This window comes from Dermacentor silvarum, chromosome 8 (assembly GCF_013339745.2).
Source record: "Dermacentor silvarum isolate Dsil-2018 chromosome 8, BIME_Dsil_1.4, whole genome shotgun sequence".
Classification (NCBI taxonomy): Eukaryota; Metazoa; Arthropoda; class Arachnida; order Ixodida; family Ixodidae; genus Dermacentor; species Dermacentor silvarum.
The window spans coordinates 91,434,254-91,453,997 of record NC_051161.1 but is presented as its reverse complement, the minus strand read 5'-3'; the positions used below and the strand labels follow the sequence as shown (position 1 = coordinate 91,453,997).

Sequence of the window (19,744 nt, the reverse complement as noted above, 5' to 3'; positions counted from 1 at the left end):
GCGTCCTCATCGAAATGACCGAGCACGGGAGGAGAAGACAATCGACGTTGTAGCTCGGCAAAGGCGGTCTGTTGTTTCATCGTCCCCGAGGAATGGCGAGTCGTCACGCGTAAGGCGAAATACGGCTCTGCAATCTGAAAAATTTTCAATGAAGCGTCGATAATATGCGCACAAGCCCAAAATCTCTGACACTTTTCTTGTCGGTGGAGCTGGAAAAGCAGCTACGGCAGCAGTCTTCTCGGGATCGGGCCGAACACCTGCCGCGCTCACGACGTGACCGAGAACTTCAGTTCCTCGTAACCGAAATGGCATTTCTCTGGCTTGAGGGTAAGGTCAGCCGAGCGAATGGCTTCGAGTACGTTCCGAAGGCGTCGAAGGTGCTCGTCAAAAGTTCCGAAAAGACAACGACATCATCGAGATAGCCTAGGCAGCTTTTCCATTTGAGGTCAGCGAGAACGGTATCCATCATTCGCTGGAATGTGGCTGGAGCGGAACAGAGGCCGAAAGGAAGTACTCTAAATTCGTAAAGGCCGTCCGGAGTCACAAAGGCAGTTTTCTCGCGGTCCCGCTCATCTACTTCAATTTGCCAGTAGCCACTTTTCAGATCGATAGAGGAGAAATACTTCGCACGCCTCAGCCTGTCCAGAGAATCGTCGACACGAGGCAACGGGTATACGTCTTTCTTTGTGACGTTGTTTAGCTTCCGGTAGTCAACACAAAACCGAAGCGTGCCATCTTTCTTTTTAACAAGCACGACAGGCGACGACCAGGGACTGCATGAAGGCTGTATTACGCCGTCTTGAAGCATTTCCTTCACCTGCGTTTGAATGGCATGTCGTTCGGTCGGGGAAACACGATAAGGCTGCTGCCGTATGGGGTGCGCGTCGTCATAGGTGATGATACGGTGTTTAGTAATCGACGTTTGACGTATCTTCGACGACCGTGCAAAGCAAGAGTGGAATTCGAGCAACAGGTCACGCAGGGGTGTTTGTTGTCTTCAGAAAGCGTTGCACTAATGTCGACGTTGCTTAGAAGTGCTTTAGTAGTGCCGATTGCCTGGGAAGCAAAACATTCAGTGACGTCGGCGATCGGGTCGGCGTAGGCGATGACAGTACCAGGGAAAAGGTGGCGGTGTTCGTAGCTGAAGTTCGTGACAAGAACGTCACAGTGACCATCATGGAGATCAATAAGGCTTCTTGCTACGCAAACACCTTGAGAAAGCAGGAGAGAGTGATTGCTTTCTGCGACCGCTTCACCGTGTAAGAGTCTGTCACATGCCACTTGAACCACGATACTTGCACGCGGTGGTAACGTGACAGCGTCGTCGATGACACGAAGAGGTGCTCGATCGTGGATGGTGTTGGTCGTCGCAGCGGCGCTCTTTGTCGAGAAAGTGACGAGGCGTTGTCGAATGTCGATGATAGCTCCGTGCTCCCTGAGAAAGTCCATGCCTAAGATTAGGTCACGAGAACACTGAGGGAGAATGCTCAAGCTGGCAACAAACGTAGAGCCGCGAATCTGTATTCGTGCCGTGCACATGCCGAGTGGTGTGACGATTGTGCCCGCCAGCTGTACGAACTGGCGTTTGATTCCAAGGCGTCGTCACTTTCTTCAGAAGGGTGGCCAGTTTTTCGCTGATTATCGAATAATCTGCTCCAGTGTCCACTAAAGCAGTCACGTCACGACCGTCGAGCAATACAGGAATGTCCAAGGAAATTCGTCGTCTGTAATCAGCAGGTACTGTCGTCGTCGATGTATCGTCGGGTCGCGTACGGGTCAGCAGGGGTCCTTGAGTACGTCCAGACGAGCGGCCTCGCCCCCGAAGGCCGCTGTGGTTAGTTTTCCCGCCCGGACTGGGCGACCGACCCTGCACCACGCTCGAATACGTACGGCCGAGTCGGAGAAAATCGCCGCGGCGAAGGGGAGCGTGACTGGTGTCGAGCTGATGAGGATCCGCGCTGCTGGGCAACGTATTCTTCAATCGCTGGAGGACGCTGGCCGAACCTAGGTCGCGGAGGAGTTTGCCGAGAATCCGCGTAATCCGAGCTCTCGATAAGAGCACTGTCGGTAGACATGCCCAGCTTCACCACAGTGAAAGCAAAGGGGACGACGATCAGGTGCCCGCCACACGTCTGATTTCCTTGGGGCCTGTCGGTGGTCGTGGTAATAAGAGGTCGCTTGGTCGGGACTGTAGTATGGCCGGAGACGCGGTCCGAAGCGGGAAGGAAGGTGGGGCAGGTTGCCGCAAAGCTTGCGAATATGACATACGGGTGCTGTCAGTTCTTAGCGGTTGAGCGTCTGTACTGAAGGGTGGTTCTCTTAACGCATGATGCACTTCGTCACGGACAACGCTGGACAAAGAGCTGAGCGTCGGCTGTGAGGGTACCGACAGTTTCTGCAGTTCTTCGCGGATAACGGACCGGATGAGCTCTCGAAAGAAATCGACGTGGCCCCCGAGAGCTCCGAAGTCCGTAGGTGAGGCAGCGTTCACTTGGCGTTCGTATGATGGTGCCCGCTGCCGAAGAGTCTGTTCCATGGTGACGGCCTCGGAAAGAAATTCTGACACAGTCTTTGGAGGACTGCGCACGAGACCGCCGAACAGCTGCTCTTTCACTCCGCGCATCAGGTACCGCACCTTCTTTTCTTCCGACATGCTGGGGTCGGCTCGTCGAAAGAGACGTGTCATGTCCTCGACGTACATTGCGACACCTTCATTCGGCATTTGTATACGGGACTGGAGATCACGCTCAGCTCGTTCTCGGCGATCAGGGCTCGCATACGTTTTAAAAAGACGGCGTTTGAATTCTTCCCAAGAAGTTAAAGTTACGGCATCTGCACGGTTCTCATACCAAACACGTGCGCCATCGTTAAGCCTGAAATATACGTTTTTCAGTTTGTCTGCATCGTTCCACTTGTTGTACGAGGCAACACGTTCATAGTGCACCAGCCAATCTTCAACATCCTCATGCATGGCACCGTGGAAAGGATTTGGCGTTCGCGGACTAAGTAGCGTGCAATGAATCGGCGTAGTGCCTTCCATACCGGTTGGGGTGGTCGGAGCTGCCATTGTCTCTGGGAGGAGTCCAAACTCGGGGGCTTGTCCACGGATCCTTCTGCTGGCGCGGTGTACAGGCGTAACCACCGGTACAGGACTGGAGCTCCTGCTGCTCGGAGGGGTTTGGTGCATAGATTAGATTACCCCGCACCTCCACCAGTTTGTCACGCGCTAAGGCAAGATCAATCAACAGTACTAGCAGCCAGACCCGAAGAATGCCAGACACGAAAAAGACGGTTCTCCAGCTGGCGCGGGATCTTCGACTTCGTCGTCTTCTTCGCCGTTCTTGCTGGGCACGCAACGCTGATCGTTTGCTGGCTCAAAACACCAGGTGGCAATATGTGCTGCTAAGCCAGGAGCCATTGGAAATTCAGACCATATCAGCCGAATGTACAGATGTAATAGTATCGATTCATTGTTTACCGCAGGATCTTTTTAAATAACCTGCAGCTCCGAAGATACTAACTTTACGTTGCTTATTCAAACGCAGCGATTTCCGGGCTCCCCATGAACATGAATTTGTGTTGGCGAACACTTAACTACGAAAGTTTCAAAGCGAAGCCGTAAGGTATACCATCGGCAGGCAGGAATTTTTCAGCCACATGTGTATTCCCACAACATATGCCTCCGCACGGTACTCACTTCTTGCCAGGTGGTTTCACGTGGAATCGGATGGTGTAGGTGTCGTTGTATGCCACTGCCCCGTTCAGGTTAACTGTGAGTGGCATTGTCTAAGGGAGAAGAAGAATACCAGAAATGTATTGTTAAGCCATTAAGCATACTAGCTTCCAACTTATTATGTCAAATCACATATCATCTATTGCAAACATGTATAGAGAAAAACAGATTTTAGCTTAGGCCGAATAGGCCAGCCTTTCGAAGAGCTCTGCATGGCTCTAGCCATAGGCATCCCGCGACTACCACCAGCTCCGAAATATGCATCGATAAACTTGCGTCGGAATGCGTTCTGTCAACTTTTGCGATCAGCAGTACGTCATGCCTGCCTTTAAAAGAGACCACATACGCATCGCTCGTGGCATGAGCGTGTAAACTCTTCCCGTACCGCGCCCATTGGGCATCGTTAGCGCTCTATCGATGGTTTGAAACGACGCTTTCGAGACCTCCCGCGCCGCTCACGGATATACTGCGCTAACGGACGTGAAGGAGGAGAACTATATTTTATTTTTCTAAGCAATTCGCTTTTTTTCCCACGAAGCGGTGATTTTTAAACGCGCTCCGAAGTTTCACGATCGTCAAAGAAGAACGAAAAAAAATGGCCGCCCACTATGGATGATTTGAAACGCCGCTTTCGAGACCTTCCGCGCCGCTCACGGACACACTCCCTTCTCCTCCCCTTTTCTCCTTCTATCACACGTCCTGCAATTCACCTGTTCGTACAGGTGGTTCACTGGTGAAAGGTTCCGTACGGTACTTTGAGAATTGAGTTTGTTCTTTGAGCAGTGTATACTGTTTTCAGTTCTTTGTTGTTTCATTACATTATCGTGCACTCCAATGCACAGCAGGATTTGTTGCTTTCGTAATTTCTAATAAGCGCATCTAGCGTTCGCAGAGCGTGTTATGCCAGCAGATCTATCAGGCGCTTCGGGCGCTCTCTCCCTTAAAGTCTCTGTGATGATTCCGCCCCTTCTCCTCCGTCTCCACGTTGCAGATTGATGTGCAGGTGTCAGCCGCGCGCTACACAGAGTTACGGTGCGATCAGCAGGCTTTTATTAAAGCGAAGCTTTGTACCTCTACCAGCCAAGGGTTCTGTCGTGTCCGTCGTTGTAATCAAAAAACGATCCCGACGAACCGCTAACAATTGCAGGTATAGCAGTATAGCTTACTTGAATTCAGGCATTCAACGTACAACTAAGCACTCGTTTTCGCAAGAAAAACCACAAAAACAAGCTTCAAAGTGATGAGTCAACATGATGGATGATAAGGGCTGCGGGCAAACAACGGAAACAGGCTCGGCGCGGTCCGTAAGATTAGATTGCAGCTGTTGCAAAGCTTATGCAGCTGCTTGAAAGAGGGTTGACGTCATTCGAAACCCTTCCAGCCTAGTAACTGCTTCGGTTCATTTTCTAGACTACCCCACTATGGGGTAGTCCAGTAGTGTATATCACACCGATCATAAAGCAGTAGTGAACATTGTTGTGAAGTAAATAATAATAAAGGCCGTGGTTAAAGTTACGTTGTAGTTTGTGAAATATCAAGTGCGCCGCAGTCACCGTGAGGGTGGCGTAAAAAGCTTCGCTTTCCAACCACCTTCACAGGGTGGATTGGCGGGCAATTTTTTTATCTATGTCAATCAATCTATCTCTCTTGTTCGCTCTATGTATAATGCTGCATGAATGTGTAATGTTGCATGCTGCTTATTTACATTTGATGTTTCCCGTCCTAACAAGATTGCTTTGCCCCTTCTTCCTGCAATGCCCGCAAGGGCGCTGAAAGTATTTTAAGATATATACAATAATTGCTAACTAGAATGTGAGAGCTCTCACCTTGAACTCGCACGGGATGACCAGTTCGGGTATGAAGACGGTGCCGTACAGGGTGAACTCGTTGGCGATGCCGCCTTCATCCATGTCGTGCCTGTTGTACTCGCGTCCGTTGACGTATGTCTGTAGGGGGGGGGGGGGGGGGGAGTGAGAAGCGCCCTCTCCTGAAGAAAATACAGGCGTACTTGTCGCAAAGCCCTGCCCCCCACCCTCTCCTTGAAAAAAAAAAAGAAAAGCATGATGCGCCTGACCTCCTTGACCTACACCTTGACCACCGTAAAGAAGTGGTGCCCTAGTTTAGCAGTAATGAGCACGCCATGATCACGCACCACAGGCACGGACAGTTCAAGTTGCCGTTATGAAAAGACGATTAGAAGAGCGCTTTCACTGACCTGCACCTATCACGACGACTTCTACCTATCTTTATTTCTCTACTCGAATTGCTGCATTTTAAATGCTCCTGTGAGTATTTTGTGGCCAATGAGATACGCCACAAAAGACCGAATAGCCTGTCTGATTTCTGCACCAGACATGGTACATCGCCCACACATTACAAAGTAGAACCTCCCTCCGAGGTGTAGTGGGTTTCTCACGCAGGCTTCTCAACAGGGCGAATGTAGTGTCATGGTCACAAAGGACAGCGAAAGAAAGCAAGCATAGGACGCTGCGATTCGCTTGAGCGTGTATACTTCTTCCCTTTTGAGGGGCAGTACTCGCCCCTCCATACTTGACCTGTCACTGACCACAGGCGTTGATACAGTCTCCCATGCCTTATAGCTAGACAGTTAGCAATCTCACCCCCGCAGTGGAACGAAATACGCAAAAATAAAGAAACAGTTATAGCGACATTTTGAAACGTCTGCAGTCCGTTAAAGTGAAGCAATCCGAAGAAAACCGGACGCGAATAAATGTTTGTGAATGTTGCCACGCGAAGTTCTCGGCGCACACTTGGGGAAGGACCGTAAAGCTGCGCGAGAATATAACGTCCCTCCTTTGTTTTCGAGATTGAAATCATCGGACAATCATTTTAGCTATTTCTGGGGGCGCTCCGAATTGACTACCACCCAGCCCAGAAACATTACCACAGGCGGCTTAACGCCGCCAGCCACTCACGACGAGCTGCTTCTCTTCGTCGTCGTAGTGGAGCTGCATGAAGTGTTCGCTGTGCGGCTTGAAGACGGGTGTCACCGAGCCGACGTCCGAGTTGTGCCACTCGTACTTGTCCTCCTTGCCATCAACCAAGTCCTGGAAGGTTACGCGCACCGAGTGGTGGCCCGTGCTCATGATCTCGGTGGAGTTCCACACGTGGCGTGTGTCCGCCGAGTGCGTGAACTCCCAGTTCACCCTGCAACGACCGCGCCTCGCCTTAGTCCGCCGTCAACAGTACACTCTTAGAAAAAAACAAAAGCTCGTGCAAAAGTGCTAGCTGCTTCATTTGCTAACACTCTCTGCGAATATGGCCGCGTTCTGGCTTATCCGTTCTGCGAATCGTCTGCCTTGTGGGCTGCAAAGCTCAGCCGTTACATCAAACGACTGCGTTTCTTGAACAAGGAGGAGGAGGAGGTGGATCTACCTTTGCTGGTGATTCCGGCAGTTGCTCCGTCCCAGCGCCGCCTTTGAGCAGAGTTTAATAAACCGAAAATATATAGCTACGTCATTCAGAAAGTATTCATTCAAAGCGCATTACGAGACGTGCGAACCAGGCGACATGCACGGAGCGTCACTTGACAATCTTGAAGCATAGTCATAAAAAAATATAACGGAGAACTCGCGAAAAAAATGGCTGCGACCCCATGGCTGCGACCCCATGGCTGCGACCCCATGGCTGCTTCGCATACTACTCAGGGTTCCCCTACGGGAAGATGGTGTAATTTTTTTTTTTGCCTAGCCATATAAATCTTTGCTTTAAAAAGTGCACCACAGTCTCGTGACAGGTAAGCGGTAGTTCTTTGAGCCACACGCGGTCGCCCATCCACCCTGCAAGACGTGCTGCGCAATGCGTGCGTCTGTCCAATGCCGTAGAACGTTTACAGAAGGAACGCCGTTCCCTCTGCCGTTCCTTCGTAAATCTAACGCTTTACCGTTACAGTTCTCTGAGCCGTGCTCCCTCAAAGGCTGCAGAAGATAGCGCCAACCTTTCCCTTTCCCTCAAGAACCACTTATCATTCCACCTACCCTTAACGGAACGGTGGCGTTCCTGCGTTCCTCCCAAAAGGAACTAGTTCCAGGAACGCCGTTCCGTACAACACTGAGCAAGGTACACGTAAGCAATGTATAAGATTGACTGTATTACCTGTCCAGTTCGTTTGCAGGTCAGTGCAGAGAAAACGCACTCGTTATCTTTCTCAAGAGGCACACTGGAGAACCATCTTGAAATAGCGCGCAACGGGGCGGCCCAGCGGAAAGGAAGACGAACACAGGCGCATGTGTTTGTCTTCCTTTCTATCGTGCGCTATTTCAAGATGGTTCTCATGTCAAAATATCAACTAGCCCAACATTCAACTCTTCGAATGCACAACGGAGAGTCACCAGTTGGAAATGCCGGTTTGCGTCGACCCACCCAGTCAATTTTAATAGGATTGATTATCATCATCATCAGCCCGTTTTATGTCCCCTACAGGGCGGAGGCGTCTCCCAGCGATCTCCAATTGGCACTGCCTTGTGTCAGCTGAATGCATCCTAAGCCTCCAAATTTTCTTCTTTTCATCGAACCACCTAATCCCCTGTCACCTTCTACTGTGTTTTCGTTCCCTAGCTGCCCATTTTGAATACATTATAAACCACCGGTTATCCGTCCTACGCTTTACATGGCCTTCGTCCCGTTTCTTCCTCTCAATCTGAACTAGAAGATCAGCTGCCTCATTTTGGTCGAATCGATACCGCTGACTTTAGGGCCACGCCTAATATTTTTTTTTTCGTTCCGTCGCTCCATTGCGATGTATTATACACACATCAAAACTGGGCGGTCGACGTTGTACCAATGTTTGTAAAGCGGATGCAACCCGCAGTCTGTTGGGGAGAAAGCGTGGGTCGGCCGGTCCGGACACCAGTGCGCTAAGAGTAGGTATATGTGTTCTCGCAAGTGCTTTAATACAATATCACTATACGGATAACGCCTTAGCCTTCCGCGACGTATGGAGGTATGCCCTCGGCAGAGAAACTATCGGATGTGAGAGCGACGCAGAGGCGAAAGGTAAGCAGCAGCGGATTGGTACCACGTAAAGGGGTACATGGAGGGAGAAGTGACAGCTGCGCAATGTTTTCCGCCACAATGATGCGCCGTAGGGCGGATGGTTGAAATAAAGTGATAGTTGTGGTTTGCATAGCTATACGCATGTGTGGATGGTTATATAATGACAGGTAAAACAAGTGTGTCGCGATTTCCACAGCTGCTGTGCGTTATGTTATACAGCGACAGCCGTTGTTGTGATGTTGACCATAGGTGGTGCTGTAGACTTGAAGGCAGCAGCGGGTAAACAGCAGCAATAGATTATACTGTGATAACAACTCACAGATTACCATTAGGTAGGATAAGTCTCGCGGAAGAAGATAATTAAATATCCAGTGATAGGACCTCATAACGCTACCGCATTGCAGTCACTCTAGCGAAAAATGCAAACCTGTCAATATTTTTGTTTTGGTTTCATTACTCTTTTTTTTTTCCTTCCGTGCTGCTTGCCCAAATACGTGCCCGGACAGCACCGTAGCGTAGCTCACCTTTTAAAGTCGACGGGCATCACCATCTGCAAGTAGATATCACCGATCTCCCTGATGGACTTGGGGAGCTTGATGTAGACCGGAGTGAGCTGAATGCAAAAGGAAATGCAGGAAAACTACTGTTAGCGTATGTTCGTTTGTTCTGCATATTTTCTGCAACCGCACGTACAAACGGTCACAGGAAATCTCGTAATGCGTGTGGCAATATCTAAATAAAGAAGGATGTTTTCAATATGTTTTCACGTTTCTCACGTGGCATGGAGGGACTGTTTGGCAGAAATCTTAATTCTAATGTGTAAATACGATAATAGTTATAGTGTTAGACCAAAAAAGAAATCATTGTAGAACACATTTTCTGAAAACGAGAGTTAAGTTCGCATGTTGTCCTACCCTCTGATATATCGTGCTTACGCGCAGTTTCTTTTTCTCTCTGTCTGTTGATTTATTTTACCTTGTCTCTCACATTACCTTTATTCACTTTACCTTTTTATTCCTGCAAAGGCTAGACAAACAGTATATACACTGGCAAAGCTCCCTGTCTCTTTTTTTTTTCTTCCTATATCTTTCTCTCTACCTTCCGACTAGAATCCTTGCGTGGAAATCCTTACATGGCCGCTTAAGACCTCTAAAGGATAGTCGCCTAAAGCCCAGCAATAGTAAATCTGTCCATTACATCGGACAATTTAGGGAGTGACTGCTGCGGAAGCAGTTTGTCGTCATTGAGGGCTATTTATGTGCTAGAATTTGTCTCTGCGCCGCTTTGTATTGAATACTGCAAAGGGACGCTTCGTGCCTTAATTACCAGGAGCTCTCACAATGGTGGGATGCATCGCGAACGCCTGCGGTGGATCCCGTAAGAAAAGTGAGTGGGTATATAAATATCCACTCATGTTAAAGCATCCTGAAATATTTCTTGCAGCTCATAACGCAGAACACACACTCGAGCGCATATCTGGATACAACAGCATACAATGGCAAGTGAATGATAATGTCGGACAGAGGTAATTGCGTTTTTTATGCAGCATAAATGTTACATGTATGTTACAGCTTATAAGGCAAGTTTCAAGCATTTCGTAAAGTTGTGTACAACAGCCATATACGACACTGAATAGGATTTATTAATTGCAGAAACCAGAAACGTTTATTTGGCGTGGCTCGCAGCAGGTGTCAATTCCCTCCCGCGCACGCCCTCTATAGCGCTCCTTACGGAGGGGCTTTGAAATTTCGGCCAGGACGTGACGTAAGCCAACGCAATATCCGCATCTGCGCTCATTGGAGCGCAACAGCTGGCAGCTGTGGTCGGGCCTCAATGTTTTCTGCAGCGGCAGCTGTCGCAGAGGCGGATTTTTTCCGTGAGTCCCGAGCACATGTCTCGAAGGAAAGAAGAATCTAAAGAAAGGGCGAGGTTCACAGGAAGAAGCTTGGACAAGAAATGTCGTTGAAGTCAACGTTTCGAAATGGGTAGTTGCCTTCATCAGGGCAAGAATTGCGTCGCTGACGAAATGCGACCCAAACATTGGCTTCAGTGACATAGCATCTTCTGTGCCGCTGTTACAGGAAAAAGGAACCGTTCATTTGCCATATTGAGAGCGGCAACACCGCCAGGTGATAATAAAGTTGAATGTCACAAATGCATGGTTTGGTCGGAACTAAGGTGGTACACGCAGAAGCGAATTTTCGTTTCTTCTGGCAGAAATCGCGATGAGTGAAGCAACGTCATATAATTCCAGATGTTCTCTTTCTAGCTGCACCAACTTTTTAAAAAACGCCACTGGCAGATAGCACAGGTAAGTTTCACGATGCCGCCGCCATTACGAGAAATCAAAATGTTTAATTGAATAATTATTATATTTAGTCATAACCTTTGTTTTTCATTGTTTACTTTATGGAACATATTTCAATCTACAAATTACAGTCGATGTATTCGCGAGGCGTATAAACTTGGAACGAATTCACAGGACTACCCCAGTTTCGAAACAATACTTTTGAAAGTTTCCAACGAAATGCATTGGCGTTCCGGTTACTTTTGTGCTTTAATGTATAAAAAGCGTTCTCATAAAAAAGTGGAAGAGTGCGTTTTTATCGCAACTGTGGCGGCGCATATCTCGACGCTGGTCCCATCCTCATAATTCATTCTAAGGCGATATGCCTTGCTTACTCACTAACTGCAGTTCGTAGATTGAAATATTTGTCGTAAAGTAATTATTTTAATGATTCAATTAGGCATTCTGATTGCGAGCAGAATTATTGGCTGCCCTATCGAGTAAATTGGCGCAAGGGAGAGAATTCTGCTATCTCCTATTGGCAATTTCTAAAAATTTGGTGCAGCCAAAAAAAAAGAAATGATAGCGCGCTGGGGGAACGGAGCAAACGACGCAGGTTTTCTGGATAAGATCAATTCAATTTTGCTATTTTGAAATGTTTCACTGCCGGGGGGGGGGGGGGGGGGAGCAGTGACGTCACTCGAGGAAATGCGCTGCTGGTGGTTAGCGGATATGACGTAAGTCCCGGCACGTCGCCTCCGAGATATATCTCCGTGCCAAACGGCGCTTAATTTCGGAGGACATGGCGAGCTCGGAGCCGCACGCACTAAGTCACACATCACTTCCGGCAAGTAGCAATTAAGGCAATTCTTTTTCTGTTATTGCGTCAGCATTACGAGTGTCATAGTTGGGAAAAAGTGTTTTTTGTGTCTAGTGTGAGAAGCCTGTCACGTGGTAGAGGTAGAGAGGGAATGGGAGAGCTTGGAAGATCGTGTTGTATATATAGATCGTGTTGGATATATATATATATATATATATATATATCCGCTTCGGCTCTCGACGAGGCAGGACGTGTTTCGAGTTAGCTCCGGAACAACATTTTGCAATGTGGTGAACGTGGTTTAAATCGCTGCACCAGGACCTCAAATAAGTGCGATGTAAGACTCGCATTTCTCTCGCATTTACTCCTAAATTGCCACTGAATTTTTTTTTTTCAGATTCGGTATCGAGAACGTGACTTTTGCGAACTTTTCGGGGCGCATCCACTCGTATTTGAAATCTAACATTTTGCGTGACGGCTTGTCTACATCTACACTATGTAGGCTATGTAGGTTGAAACTATTGGCTTTTTATGGGGCCCGAAATTTGGCCTTTAAGGACTACTGGACAGCCCGTGCAGAATCTGTAGCCATGCAATCCGTAATCATGCGTGTCTCTGTAACACCAGACACACTATAAAAGAATATCTGAAATGCTTGACGTAAGAGGCAGACCATTTATTTGTTTATTAAGCGTGCCTTCCCAGCCACAGACTGCTGCTTATAAGTTTTTCTGCCCGTGAGATGCGCGCGATTGGATACAGCAGAACAGTTTCTTACAGTAGCATGCGCATAATGAAGACACAATTGCAGTGACAAGTTTTCAATTATCATACGTTTCCACTATCATTCAACTATGATAGGTTTCCAGAATTATTTCCCCTACAGCAAGGACACTTACAGTGAATCATCGCGTAATCTTTGCCATGCCTACTCCCAAATGTACTTCATTTACATCAAGAAGCTAACCTGGAAGATCATCCGTCTGCCTTTAATTCATGCTCTTCGACAGACAGAGGAATGGCGGGCAGATCAGCATGGCTATTCCTGTCTGTCTTACACAATTTGTTTATCCACCCACTCACTGACGTCATTCACCGAGCGGCTTATTACTTCTTTTTGTCTATCCTTCTATCCATCCGACCATCCATCTGTCCACCCATTAATTCATTATTCAAGCAGAGTCAACCAATCCTACTTTCAAAATTAAGCCTTGAATCTATAGTACCATGCCCTGGTGTCACAGACCCCGGTGAACGAGGCGCAGACGCCGGATCAAATTCCAAAGCCGACTTATCAGCTTCCGAAAATAATCCCACGAAAGCAAGGACAATTAAGAGTGGGCCCTCTGGTGCGCCAGCGAACGCCGGTTGCTGTCCAAAGACCGAGTCAGAGCCCAGAGTTGTCAAAACACAACAAAATATATTCTTCACACAAGGCAGTTACACACACACTTGCACACTTAGGCTAGACACAACACAATACAAATCAGATGGGTATTAACAATCACAGAAAATAACGACAAGCACAAGAGTCCAACACGTAAAGTACAAAATAAATAGGAACACTAAGTGTCCAATCGTATTCACCGTGCTGGTTGGTCTTGGAGTCAGACGATCTCGGCGTAACTTGGGGGCAAATCTCGAAGAAGGAACTTCTTCCGGAAATGCAGACGCTCGATGAACTCGTTGACTAGCTTGCCGGGGAATCCCCTTCTTCCGCAGACGCTCGGTCTTCACGTTACATAACTTCACCGGTGCGGACTCAACTCCTGAATTCTTCACTGGACTCCCGGATTCCTCACTGACAATGCTCGCACGGCGTTTATATAGCCGTCGACGGTCCTTCTCGAACATTCGATCGGAGTTGTGATTCCGTAGCACGGCCAAAGCTTGGGAAGCTTCTACTCTTTTCTCGTGCCTTCGACCGCTGCTTTCGGAACATTCTCGAGGGGGGGTGATGATGACTCATGCTGTTCACGCACGCTCACGCTGTAGTTATCTCTCTCGGCTCGCCGGGTGAGAAGGAGTCTCGGCGCGCGCGTGTGCTCTCTCTCTCTCTCCGATTATGGCGCTGAGCCGTGCTCCCCCAAGGGCTGCAGAAGATAGCGCCAACCTTTCCCTTTCCCTCAAGAACCACTTATCATCTCTCTCCGGTTAACGTCGCTTCGTCGAACCTCGTTCCAGACGTTTCGGCGCCGTTGTTAGCGTGGTTGCTTGAGGCGTATGCGCTCTCCCCCTCTGTTGAAGTTGCCGCGGGACCGGCGTGTTCTTTCGCGGGCTTGCGCGACACTCGGCGCGCGCTTGGATTACGCGCTCTTTTGTGACACCTGGCATCGACTGTCAGACCCTGTGTGCGTGGAGTGGCTAGTGCGCAGGGTATGTTTGCCTAACTATAAATCTCCGGCACATGCACCCCTTTTAAAGCTTTTTAATGTGTTAGAGTTCCCTCATGAACACAAATGTTTGGAAACCTTTCTTGCGTCGGCAATATTAAGGTGAAAGCCTTATATGTCTCGTTCTGAGGTGACCTTGAAAAAGTGGAGCCAAAAATCGGGCAAAAAATCGGCAAGAAATATGTACAAGAAATACATTACTCAATAAGATCAATACAAACCCCCATAACATTATATATCAATCGATAGACCATTACATGAGCAATATAAATATTGATAAATGATAATAATAGGCATTAAATTAATTATGATAATTAGCATGAAAAAGTGGGAAAATGGGTCGAGAAAACCCGGAAAGTGGCCAAGAACGGAGAAATAATGATAGTAACGGGTTTAAGTATGGTTATCGTGGTAATGATAAAAAATGGGTATACAGAGAGGTGAATAGCGTGAATTGATGGTGAATTAAACCGGTTTAATTGGGTGACTTGCAGTGGTCATGAGGGAGGTAGTGGCCGTATACATTGCACCAGGGAGGCCAATTCCTGTACTGGTGAGGGAGTGACTTTAAGAAAACTTAGTGGGCCTTCCTAAGTTGGTTGCACCTGGGCTAGCATAGCCCCACTGGCCCTCTGCAATTTTTTTTTTCTTTTTCTTTTGCCGGTGTCAGCCGCCACTCCAATCTTGAAAATGTAGTGGACTGGAGTAGGATTCGAACCTACGACCTTCGGATCAGAAGCCCGGTGTTCTACCTCGGCTCTAAGACACTACACGTGGGGTGATGAAGTTAGGAAATTTGCAGGCGCAGGTTGCAATCAGCTAGCGCAAGACAGGGGTAATTGGAGATCGCAGGGAGAGGCCTTCGTCCTCCAGGGAACATAAGTATATGCTGATGATGATGATGATGAGTTCGGTAATAGGAGTCAAACGAAAGATAAAGATGAGATAGAGTGAGCTAAGGTAAGGACGAGTAAATGAGAGTGAATTAATAGAGAATGAAGGTGAATCATCAAGTGGTGACAGCGCGAATCAAGAGTGATGAAAATTGGAAATTGGAAGCAATAGAGCAAAACAAGTGTAATGGAAGTAAAACCGAGATGATAGAATGAATGAAGGCGAACCAAGCAGTGATAGGGTTAATCAAGAGTGAATCAATTGTGAGTCAACAGTGAATCAAGGATTTATGGAGTGGGGGAGTGACTTGCAAAAAAGAATTATGTGAGATTTGAGGTTTCAAGTGAGAGTTACTCAGAAAAAAAGAGTGCTGAGTCACGGTTCAAGTTTTGAGAATCATAGGAAGGGTGACTTGCAAAAAAAAAAAACATGCTAGCTTGCAAAAATGACTGTAAATTGTGGCTTCAGAGTGATGATGATGACTCACCAAAAAGTGCTGAGTCACGGTCCGAGTTTGGTGAATAAAGGATGACTTGCAAAAATTACTTCGCAAAATACGCGCATGGGTTCGGAGTGAAGATGACTCAGTACAAAAAAAAAGTGGTCGTCGTGTCATTGAGTTAGCGGCGCTCGGGCTTTCGCCTTCAAGTCATCTTAGTTGGAGCAGAATTAGTAATTTTCCCCCAGCAATTTTACTTCATCGCTCATTTTCTTTCTCTCTTTCTTTCAGCAAACTTCTGTCCAGATTAACTATTTCAAACACTAACAGGTGGTTAAGGTCCCTTCAACTTTATCTTTCAACGAGTCCAGCTGTCCGTGCTTAATTGTTTTCACTAGTTACTCATTCCTTCTCGCCTCCACTGGCTTTATGCAGAGTAGTGGGCACACTGGAGAACCTTCTCCTCTCTCTTTATTTTTTTTTGTTTTTCTTTTTAATTCAGGCTTTTCTATCTGCCCCTGACCGTATGAGCGCTAGTATACACCGATACCACGACTCAACAAAAGCACGCATCAATACCAATGCAATATCCTTACTTACCGGATAGTGGTAGCATATGTGTGGCTTCGCCTGCGAACCCACGACCGCTATGATGCCCTTAGTGAAGGGAGAGTGGTCATCCTCCTCCTCCACATAGTCGTGCGGCGTTGATTCAGCGGCCGGCGAAATGTCGCCGTCATCATGCCGACTCGACACCTCCGAATCATCTGCAGGGAAGTCGAGGTCATCGCTCATGGTGGCTGCCGCTGGTGTAGTGGCGGCTCAGAGAAACCGGACAGTCAGAGAACCAGCAACACGACGATCTCTGGCGCGATCGTCTTCGAGCAGCCAGAGGTTCACGACGAGGAGGGCCTCTTTCCCGTCCCTGGATGTCCGGTTCCCCCTCCGACTCGCCCGGCAACCGCCGGAGACGCGCTGGTGTTGAAGCGACGGTCCTGCGTTGCCGACGGTAACGACCGTTGCCTAAGGCTGCGTCAGGAGAGACTGCCGTGGCGCTTAGCTATTACGGGCAGCACGTCATTATCAGGGCCGTAAAGATCAGTTGATCGGATATTGAAACAATGGTACTGAACAGGCGCCTACTGCAGCCCGCTCCGGCGGTGGAGTCGAACGTTTCTCGCGATCAGTAGGCCGCGTTCTTCTGTTTCCAGCGCCATCTCGGGACTGCGACAGAAGGACTGGCAATGTTAGGCACCGCGTTTGCTGTGCATCCGAATTTCTCCGCTTTGCCGAGAGGGCGTGCCCTGAGCGGTTGTGTTCCTTTGTCCGGAGGGCGCAATACGAGCGACCGAAGCTACAGAGCGTAACACGTTCAGGGAGTATAGGTTATACGGCCCTCTTTGTCGTTCTTAAAGATTTATAAGTGCTTCCCTGTAATTCAATCAGGTCGTCAATACTTCAGGCGCGCATTTGACAGCGGCGCCTCCGATCATTTTTTTCTGATATATTAGCGCAAGCACAATGAAACCGCTTTCCGTCAGTGAGCTATGAATAAAAGAGCGGCACTTCGTATCGGTTCGCGCTGCATAGTGAGGAGACGATGATTTGCGGCCTGCTTTTCAGTCTGGTCCGTGGACAGATTTATTTTTCTGCCGCGTTATGCAACATTTTTTATTACAGTAATGAGAACGCAACAGTGTGTAACGTTATATCCGTTTAATGAGTCATCCTGGAATTCAGCTCAGAATGGCTTTCTAAATGCGCAGTATAGTATTGCGAACATAATTATTACACAGATCAATGCACCATATAATGACGTCACAGATGCCGATATTTCGTCTCTGAAGACACAACCACTTCTTTTCTTCTTTCTGGCGGGGGGGGGGGGGGGGGATGAGGGGAGGGGCTGTATACAAATTTCTGTATTCTACCAACACAATTAACCACCATACAGCAATATGGTTATTATTTGCATTTCGAACGCTCCAATATATTCTTAGGCTTCGATCAGCTGTTTTGCCTGAACGTCAAATGAAATGAGGTAATAAAATATCGCTTATCTGACCATACCAATGTGCGCTTCAAAAAACGTAGACGTTAAGGCTATGAAGGCGCCTTTTTTACAGTGTTGTGCACTATTAGTAAAAAAAAAGAAGCTGAATAGCACTCAGCAACTCAGCATAAATTCTGTACTACTACTACCTAAACGAAAAGGAAATTTGTCTCATACCACGCCTAAACCAAACTCCTGTTAACGAACAATTAATCATTAAATCATCAATCCAAATTTATGGTACTACGAGCACTCAAGTACTAAGTATGTGTATCCCTAAGAAAGAATGACTAGCAGCGCTTTCGAAAAAACAAGCGTTTAAAACGGTTAGGTCTGCTAGAATCACCTGCTTAACTTAGCGGACAAACTGCAATATTTCCGCGACGATTTCCTCATGTTATAAAGTATATCGCATACGAGCTAAAACTGACCAAGTTTGGTAGAAGCAGCAGACATCATAATTTGCGTGGTAATCGCCTAAACCAATATTAAATAACAAAATTTTACTACATTATTGTCATACATGACATAAAGGGCCATGTTGTAGTTGCAGAGTTGAAGTCAGCAGCTCTTCCCAAAGCATAAGTCATTTATAGAAATTTTGTGCCTAGCACCAGTTTTGAAAAATACAGAGTAAAAGTGTGTCCTAAAATGCGTTGCAGTTAACAGTTTTCCTTCATTTCTCCACAGTGCGGAAACATATTCACTGGAACAGCATTGCATTTCGCTGCCGATAGTGAGCACTGATTGCTCAAAACCCTGTAAGGCATTCTTCTTTCTGGGCTTTTACGCGCCAAAACCAGTTCTGATTACGAGGCACGCCGTAGTGAAGGGCTCCGGATTAATTTTGACCACCTGGGGTTCTTTAACGTACAACGCAAGCAGACGGGCGTTTTTGCATTTCGCTGAAATCGAAATGCGGTCGCCGCGGCCGGGATTCGATCCCGCGACCTCATGCTCAGCAGCACAACGCCTTAGCTAACGGAGCCATGGCGGCAGGTTCACTGTGAGGCATAGTTTCAAGCAAATGGCTAGGCTTTGAGTAGCGCCTGACTTCGACTCTGCAATTGCACTATGTCTCTTAAAGTCTTCATTGTGAAACTTAATTGGTGAAGTTCTTGCGTTGTTTAATAAATTACAAATTACAGCTAATTACAATGTTCACAGCAGCTGCAAAGCTGGCTGACCAGACGTAATCTCTCTGCCTCGAATCTCACATGTTTATCAATCTCACACATTCGAGGATGAAACAATTGGCAGACAGCTACGGAACATTGCCTCCAGACCACCGCATTTCTACACACAGGAAAGACAGCAACGCTGTCATACGGTGAACGCTGAACAGGTCTGAACAAGCTGTCAATCAGTCCAAGGAAAGTTGTTATATTCTAGAGGCTATTCATCATCATTCTGTGGTTTTACGAGCCCGAACCACGATCTGATTATGAGACAAGCCGTAGTGTGGGGGCTGCGGATGAATTTTTATAATTTTTTATGTGCGCCTAAATGTAAGTACATAGGCGTTTTTACATTTCGTTCCCATAGAAACGCGGACGCCGCGTCCGGGAACGCACCCGCAACCTCGAACTCAGCAGCGCAACCCCACAACTATTAAGCTACCTCATGCAGCTGGTAGCTCTTCCTAGTAGATTTTACTTAGCTTTGCCGCCCTGTGTTTCTGGAAGATGTGACGTAAATTCGAAAATTCGGTTGAAACAAAGCACAAAGTTTACAACTGTATATTCCCTGCTCCCCTTACCTCCGCACCAACGAAACCAGAGAAATTTAGGACCACGATTTTGCGGGGATTCCTTGCACTTGATTCTATGCCACTTTTATCATCCACCGTTCACGGCCAGCCGATCCCATTTATAACGCGCGCGGAGCGTCCCTCTCGACTAATGACGAAGCGCGAATCTCGCGACATGGAATGACATCAGAAATGGCATCGCTATAAAATCACAGCTTAGATATTCCAATTGTGTAAAAAGCAACAGTTAAGCAGTCTATAGCTGACAAAAGCAAACAAAACAAGACAAGAAAGCAGCAGGTCGTGGGTTCGTCTCCGGCCGCTGCGGCCGCATTTCGAGGAGCGGGGGAGGGGGGCGG

General features: G+C 47.6%; 1 protein-coding gene across 1 annotated transcript in view; it reads right to left on the bottom strand.

Moving 5' to 3' along the window:
- The window catches only part of LOC119461570 (uncharacterized), a 56,539-nt gene extending 39,903 nt beyond the window's left edge, over positions 1 to 16,636 (bottom strand). The window contains exons 1-5 of the mRNA XM_049673232.1: positions 16,183 to 16,636; positions 9,274 to 9,362; positions 6,670 to 6,901; positions 5,560 to 5,679; positions 3,698 to 3,786 (exon numbers count right to left, since the gene is read on the bottom strand). Of these exons, the coding sequence (XP_049529189.1) occupies positions 3,698 to 3,786; positions 5,560 to 5,679; positions 6,670 to 6,901; positions 9,274 to 9,362; positions 16,183 to 16,377 (725 nt within the window). The 5' untranslated portion in view covers positions 16,378 to 16,636. The remainder of the gene's footprint in view (positions 1 to 3,697; positions 3,787 to 5,559; positions 5,680 to 6,669; positions 6,902 to 9,273; positions 9,363 to 16,182) is intronic.
- Between the last annotated feature and the right edge of the window lie 3,108 nt (positions 16,637 to 19,744).